General features: G+C 39.3%; 1 protein-coding gene and 1 long non-coding RNA gene across 2 annotated transcripts; both read left to right on the forward strand.

Annotated features, from left to right (window-relative positions):
- Positions 1–5,655: 5,655 nt before the first annotated feature.
- LOC125476763 lies at positions 5,656–6,947 on the forward strand. Its single transcript, XR_007258075.1, has 3 exons — positions 5,656–5,737; positions 6,325–6,405; positions 6,495–6,947. It is a non-coding gene; the product is annotated as an uncharacterized LOC125476763 (long non-coding RNA).
- A 650-nt stretch (positions 6,948–7,597) lies between these two features.
- Positions 7,598–8,085, forward strand: LOC125476811 (loricrin-like). Its single transcript, XM_048583366.1, has 2 exons — positions 7,598–7,731; positions 7,776–8,085. The coding sequence occupies exons 1-2, from the start codon at positions 7,598–7,600 to the stop codon at positions 8,083–8,085; spliced, it is 444 nt and encodes a 147-aa protein (XP_048439323.1).
- Positions 8,086–8,118: the final 33 nt, after the last annotated feature.

Genomic DNA, 8,118 nt, shown 5'->3' on the forward strand with positions numbered 1-8,118 from the left:
AACGTTTGTCAAAACAGTGCCACATCCACAGAGTGAAAAAGAAAAACACTTCGCAAAATGTTAAAAGGGGTGTAAGAAGAATGTCGAGCGTTGTTTTGGTATCTTGCAAGCTCATTGGGCGATTGTTAGGGCTGCAGCTAGAATGTTTGATGTCGAGGGTCTTCGATCTTTCATGATGACGTGTATTATTCTCCACAACATGATTGTTGAATACGAGTATGATTATGATGCAGTCGATGAATACGAGCCGGATCCAATGAAAAACTCAAGAACACAAATCTACTGTGCTCATGATTGGACCAAAGATCCTGTGCAACACGAGCCGTTGGAACAGGATGGACGTTACAATGAATTGATCGTTCAACGGTACACTTCATTGGAAGAGCCATACTGGCACGTAACCCGCCAGAATGACTTGATTGAGCACCAGTGGGGATTGCACGAAGGCGAAGATAATTAAAATAAGGCTTGTGGTTGAAGAATAAAGTGTATTGTTTTTTAAGTAATCTTATTTAGTGTGTTTTTTTTTTTTTTAAGTTTATATGGTGAGGTTATGTAATTTTATTTGGTGTTTTTTTTAAAGTTTATTTGGTGAGTTTATGTAATCTTATTTGATGTGTTTAAATAAAGTACAAAAAATAAATAAAAAATTAAATAAAGTTCTAAAAATAAATAAGAAATTAAATAAAGTTCTAAAAATAAATAAGAAATTACATAAGAAATTAAATAAAGTTCTAAAAATAATGAGAAATTACATAACAAATTAAATAAAGTACTACAAATAAATACGAAAATATACAAAGTCTGTGGAGTTAGGATATGTGGTGCTAGGATCTTCGTTGCTAGGATTTCTGTAGCTAGAACCCCCTCGACTTGTTTCAGCATCTCTTGCACACCTCCTTCGCACGACATCTCTTTTTTCTAATGTCCAAAAATATTTCGAATTCGAAGACAGTCTTACTAGAGACTTGTTCATAGTGTCACGATCTGCTTGAGCCATCCTTTCTTCTCTAAGCATCTCATTCTCTTAATGAAGCGCTTTTCTAATCATCTCGTTCTCTCGATTAACTATTTCTCTTTGTCTTTTAGCCGCCGCATCACGAGCCTCAGTAGCTGTTATTATTGCTGCCATAATAGTAGCTTTTTCCTCATCTCTAGCATTTTCTCACACCATGTTTAGTTCACCTTGGCGAGCAAGTTCCTCCATATATTTAGTGTAGTCATTTTTGGAAGAACTACATTTTTTTTTATGCCTTTTTATCTTGAGGCCTGAGGGACTGACAAGTCGGTTGGGTATCCGGCACTTCTTCAGGCGTCCCTTCTGTGTCTTCAAATGTGTTGGCTTCTTGTTCGGCCATGTCTGCTTCTGGCAAACTGTGTAGACCCATACCGTGCATGACAACTTCTGGACCGGTTGCCACAATTTTGTATCAAGGGCAATCTTTGACAATTTGCCAACATTCCCATTTGTTGAATAATTTGTTCTGGTTCTTTGCATTGTAGAATACTTGTGCTTGTAATGTCTATAAAAATGTGGGATAAGATAGTATTAAAAAATATGGGTGTAACACAAATAAATAAATTAAAATATTGATGCGCGTGGAATGCATAAAAATTGCATAAGAAATTACATAAAAACTACATAAGAAATTAAATAAATTAAAATATTGATGTGGTGGAATGCATATAAATAAATAAAAATATTGTTACCTGATCCGCTAAACTTGTCCCACTACGCAGATTACCGGAAGCATGAGAGATGACATTTTTCCAACAAGTAAATGATGCGTTGAGTGTTTTCCAATGACCTTGAAGACCTTGACTAGATCTGGCATCTTTTCCATGTACATCGCAAAACGCTTTCATGATTTTAATCCACATTTCTCGCTTTTCCATCTCATTACCCATAATTGAGTCATGAGTAGTGTGAACCCAACATACACACAACGTAACATCTTCAATGAGCTTCCACGAAGTCATTTTTTTCTCTCAAAGTGTACAAAATATTGAAATGTAGAAAGTGTAGAAAGTGTAGAAAATATTGAAATATGGTGTAAGGTGGAAGATGAGGGTTAGGTATTTATAAAAAATAAAAAAAAAATTAAATTTTTCTGTATTTAAAAAAATAATTAATTTTTAATAATTTTTAATGTTGTTAATTAATCTGGACTGTTGGATTTGAAAAATATTCAAATCCAACAGCCAACGAGTTGCCACATGGCCAACAGTCAAAATTCTGATTGTTGGGCCTTTTTTTATTTTTATTTTTGATGAAAAAATGTGGACCGTTGATATGTGATCGAACAATTCATTTTAAAAGTCAAATTAAAATTTTTTTTACCATTGGAAATCCAATGGTCTACAAAAACTAGCCGTTGGAAATCCAACGACACTGAGGAGGGCCACGTAGCTTTAATCCGGGTGAACACAAGTGGGCTTACAAGCGGGTCCCGCCGCCTACACCCTTGTCTCTTACTCACGTCCAGTCGCGAGTGTGCTGCAAGCGCAGCCAAATAGGCTGACCTCTGGGTCTCTCCGAAATAGGCTGGTCTGTTGCCTGGCTTGGGCTGGGTACCTGACTGTTTTACGGGCTGGAGCAGATTGAAAGGGTGCTGGGCTATTCCACTTGCGGTGGAACTACTCTAAAGTTCCCTGCAAAAAAAAGTTATAAATTCACATGACATCTAAAAAAGTTTCCCATGTATACTCGTCTCCTTCTTCCTCTTCGATCAAACTTCCAAACCACACTTAGTTTCAACTTTCTTCTGCAATCTCGACCTTCGGCTAAGGTAACTTTCTCTCCCTCTCAAGTTTTACTTCTCAGATGAATGCTGGGTAATTTATTTATTTATTTTTGAAATTTCGAAGTAGAGAAGAAGCGAATTTCACTGAGTGCTACTCCAATGTCGAATTTCATGGCTGCTTCGAATTAGAATCGGAACCCGAACAAGTCTTTTGAGGTGAATTCGATTAACTTGCAGTTATTTGTCGATTTTGCTTTGTTTTGATTTTCTTCCTTAATTTAATTTAATTCTATTCTATTCAATTTAATTTTAATTTTAATTTTTGATATTTTAGGTCACCCATCCTTCTAAACGATTGGATAACGAGCCTAAGCTTCAGTCCTAAGAGCAACATTCTGGTCGCCACCTCCTGTGTGACATCCCACATCACGCAGGGGAGTGATCCTTATATGTATATTCCCATCCCTACCTAGCACGAGGCCTTTTGGGAGCTCACTGGCTTCGGGTTCCATGGGAACTCCGAAGTTAAGTGAGTAGCGCGCGAGAGCATTCCCAGGATGGGTGACCCATCGGGAAGTTCTCGTGTGAGTTCCCAAAAACAAAACCGTGAGGGCGTGGTTGGGGCCCAAAGCGGACAATATCGTGCTACGGTGGTGGAACGGGCCCGGGAAGTGGTCCTCCCCGGGCCGGGATGTGATAATTTGGTATCAGAGCCTAACCCTGATCGCGTGTGTGCCGACGAGGACGTCGGGCCCCTAAGGGGGTGGATTGTGACATCCCACATCGCTCAGGAGAGTAATCCTTATATGTATATTCTCATCCCCACCTAGCACGAGGCCTTTTGGGAGCTCACTGGCTTCGGGTTCCGTAGGAACTTCGAAGTTAAGCGAGTAGCGGGCGAGAGCATTTCCAGGATGGGTGATCCATCGGGAAGTTCTCATGTGAGTTCCCAAAAACAAAACCGTGAGGGCATGGTCGGGGCCCAAAGCGGACAATATCGTACTATGGTGGTGGAGCGGGCCCGGGAAGTGAATCCCCCCGGGCCGGGATGTGACAATTTGGTATCAGAGCCTAACCCTGGCCGTGGTGTGCCGACGAGGACGTCGGGCTCCTAAGGAGGGTGGATTGTGACATACCATATCACTCAGGGGAGTGATCCTTATATGTATATTCCCATCCCTACCTAGCACGAGGCCTTTTGGGAGCTCACTGGCTTCGGGTTCCGTAGGAACTCTGAAGTTAAGCGAGAAGGGGGCTAGAGCAATCCCATGATGGGCGACCCACTGGGAAGTTGCTCGTGAGTTCCCAAAAACAAAACCGTGAGGGAATGGTAAGCCCAAAGCGGACAATATCGTGCTATGGTGGTGGAGCGGGCCCGGGAAGTGATCCGCCTCGGGCCGGGATGTGACATCCTGGGACAATGGAGCCTTGCATTCTGTTTGGTTGCTAAGAAAGGTTTTCCTATAGGATTGGATTAGATTGGATTGGATTTCTGTCATCAGACTACCAGGCACTATAATATATGATTGGGATTCACATATAATTATTTACTGGAAGCATGTCATTAGAGTGGCAAACTTCGTGGTGGACGCAACGACTAGCATGGGATTTGAAGTTGCTAACTTTTATATTTGGGGTAGAGTACTGGTTTGGTACTAAGGTAGTAAGGTGCTTTTATAAAAAAATAAGTATAAAAAAAAGCTGAGCTCAAAAGGTGTTCGGTAAACACTTAAAAACAGCTTATTTTCACAGTTTTAGGTGAAAAAAAGCTGAAAACGTGAAGCAGCAAAAATGAGCTTAATCTCACAGCAAAGCAGAAACAGTTTTTTTTTCAAAGTATAGCAATACCAAACCATCCCTCTGGGCGGGAAAAGCTCTTTTATTTGATTGTATTGGTACGGGTTGTGACACTCTATTTAATGGTTTTTTTCCTTTCTCAAGCAAAAAAATATATATATTTATTGCAGTATGCTTCTTGCTTATGTAGTATGTATGTGTGATTCATGGTAACTGAAGAAGATACACCGTTGGATTGAATTTTATAATTTCTTTTCTTATCTACGCGACCAAACGAACAGTTTATTGGTAGGATTAAGTAATGACTACTGGTATGCCCCCCGTGTTTAGGTGCGATGCTGGGAGATACACCAGAGTGGACAAAATCTTGCTAATATGCCCAAGGCATCCATATCCCATGACCAACCGGTAACGTCTCTCTCTCTCTCTCTCTCTCCATGTTACATGAAACTAGTTCGGTAGTCAAATTATTTTGTTTTGCATGTTTGAATTCCAACACATTGTCGAATAACGGATACAAACACAACATTGTGTCAGCTATATCTTTTTATTTGAACTAGGGTATGAATTGGTAATGCCTGTTGAGTTTATAAATGCTAGATTGTCTGCCTTTACTTGGTGAATTCGTACTTGGAACTTTTTACTGCTCCACTGGCAGGGCTAGGGGAGTTTACATCTGGCCATGGCCCTCTCATATGATTCTTGACGTCTGCTCTTCATTTTCTGTTTTACTGTTATTTGTTGCAGTAGAGCTTATCTTGTGCTCCTTGTTTCAGGGACATCACACATTTACTACTGCTGGTTCTGACGGTTCTTTCAATTTTTGGGATAAGGATAGCAAACAGAGACTCAAGGTTTCTCCCATATCTATTTTCTACTGCTACTTTTGTCTTTGTATTATGCTTAAATTATAAGCATCTTGACTGTTGGTTTCCGATCAGTTTAAGTTGCCGCCAATCTGGCAATTTTTCTTTGTTGGCTTTGGTTCTGTACAAGTCATTTTCTTTTTCTGGTATGAGCTTGTCCAGTCCTCGACTCTCTCCTTCCTGTTTATATATTTGGTTACTGATCATTTGTTTTGTACACGTATAAGTGTCTAATAGAGGGTTTTCTGATTTTTTCAGGCAATGGCAAGGTGCAGTCAACCTATACCTTGCAGTGCTTTCAACAGTGATGGTTCCATATTTGCATACGCAGTAAGTCTCTTTATTCGTGATTTTGCAACTAATATGAGGGTTCTGTCTGACGTTTGCCGTTCAAATTTTCTCAGGACAGACTCATGGTGTAAAATTTGTTTACAAAAATGAAAATACTATCCTTACGTTTCTGGTTGTCCTCTTTTAAATCTGGGTTGGTAATGAAAGGAGTCTGGAGGTTGTATACATCTATAGAAGTTATGTTCTTCAACAAAAGTGGTAGAAGTAGGTTGTATACGTTGCAACTTCAGGAAATACCTTTGCGTCTGCATTTTTATTGTATATATTGCAATGATGACTAACCTTTTGCAATTTCAATTTATACCCCAATGAGCCATTCGCTCTGTAGACTTGCTTGTCTTTCACTATTGTTTCTGTCGAGATTATACTGCATGGCTTGCCATGGTTATTTTGGTCTTGTGCTGTTGTAGTCGTGTTTCTTTCTGTATTCAAGTGACTGACGCTGGTTTATGGTTCTAATCTCTGAGAGCCAATTTGACTCGAAAACTGGTTGCACAAATTCCTTATATTTTTCTGTCCTAATTTAAATATTTCACCGAAGATTCTTTCCAAACGCGTGTTTCTAGGTTTGGTATGATTGGAGCAAGGGTGCTGAAAATCACAATCCTGCTACTGCAAAGAACTGCATTTACCTCCACGTGCCACAGGTATGTCTCTGACCATACATTTCCAGTAATTTTGTTGACGAAGGCCTGGAAATACTCAAACTGCAATGTTACGCTTTTCTCGGTTGCAGGAAGCTGAGGTTAAAGGCAAGCCAAGAATCAACACCGGAAAACGGTGAAGCTGTTTGCGACCAGCCATGTTTGCTATGAGCTATTTGTGCATAGGACGTTTTTTAGTCTGCAAACGCGTAATCAAGGCGGCTTTCTCCATGTCTAGATGTTTAGATAGAAGATTGTTCTGGTGCTATTTCTGAGTTGCCATTTTCGAAGAGGTGACTAGTTTGTTCTTCGCTACGTACTATGTTTTTTGTGGAGTCCACTTTGTAATGTATTTTGATAAATCGAACTGTCTATCTTTTAGATATTCCATCCAAGATCATGTTTACCAAGTCACCCAAATCTGAAACTATATGATTGTTGGATTAAGGGTTTAAGGTTTCTTTATAGAACCGGATTTGTCCATTTCTTTCACTGCAAATGAATATCTTAATGATTTTGGACTCATCTAATTTTTTGCAATGGTGATCTATGAATGATGTTCTAAAAGATAGATGGTACGGGTTGTTAAAATACATTACTAAATGGGTTTATAAAAACGTGTGTCAACAGTTGTGTAAAAAAAGGGATGATACTGATTCGTTCCCATATCTATTTACATTAAGAGGTGGGGGATAAATTGGTATCAAATTCATTATGTATGAAATTTAAAGCTAAATTAAAATTAGTTTTAGATATACAAGACCTATTCACTTTGGTATATTATATTTTTTCTTTTGAACAAACGATATTATCTACACTAAGGAGGAGGGGAGCGGGTGGACTTAACCTCATAATGGGCTGGCAATAATGTGGTTCAAACTCGCCTTTGGCGAGAATCAAACCTGAGACCCTCTCACTTACAAATGAAGATGAATATCACTAAACCGTAGTATTAAGTGACTTTTTGGTATATTATGTATTTTCATATTTATTCCACTAATTAATATAATAAGGGCCAATTGGTGATTGATGTGCTTTAAAAAAAAAACTACTTTTGTTGTGCTTTAAAAATAATTAGTTGTAAAATAAAGCTGATGAACGTTTGGTTAACTGAATTTTAAAAGTGCTTTGAGTATGAAAAGCAACGTAAAAATATTTGGTAAAATTTAATGTAAAAGTGATGCAATTGTATACAATGACAAATGGACATAGTAGTAGAAATGAGGGTGACGACAACAGTGGTGGTAATGGTGGTGGTGGTGCAATGGTTGTGCTAATAGTGGGATGTATTGATTGGGGTGGAGAGGTCACAATGGTGGTAAGGCAGTGGTTAGCACTGGTAATGGCGGTTTTGGTTGTGGTGGTAATGGCAGTGTTAGCAGTTATGGCGGTGGTGGCGGCAATGATGGTGATGGTGGTAGTTGTGGTTGTGGTGGCAGTAATGACGGTTGCGGTAATGGTGGTGGTGCTGACGATGGTCGTAACAATGGTGGTAGTGTTGGTGGTGGTAATGGTGGCAGTGACAGTAATGATGATGGTGACAATGGTAGTAGTGGTGACAATGATGGAGGTTGTGGTTATGTCAGTGGTGGTGGTGGCAAAAATGGTGGTTGTAATGGCAGTGATGGCGTAAAGGTAGTATTTGTAGTGGTAGGTGGTAGCGTTTACTTTACTAAGGGATAAAATGCTTTGGAAGGCTAAATAATTTCATTTAAA

This window comes from the organism of the source record quoted next, unplaced genomic scaffold (genome assembly GCF_019419815.1).
Source record: "Pyrus x bretschneideri cultivar Hongxiangsu unplaced genomic scaffold, Pyrus_bretschneideri_v1 Contig2, whole genome shotgun sequence".
Taxonomy (NCBI): domain Eukaryota; kingdom Viridiplantae; phylum Streptophyta; class Magnoliopsida; order Rosales; family Rosaceae; genus Pyrus; species Pyrus x bretschneideri.

Bases quoted from the DNA above. Each gene is read 5' to 3' on its own strand.
- LOC125476811 (XM_048583366.1), top strand. From the start codon at position 7,598: ATGACAAATGGACATAGTAGTAGAAATGAGGGTGACGACAACAGTGGT. The intron at 7,732-7,775 runs GTTAGCACTGGT...TGGTAATGGCAG, and splicing joins ACAATGGTGGTAAGGCAGTG to TGTTAGCAGTTATGGCGGTG.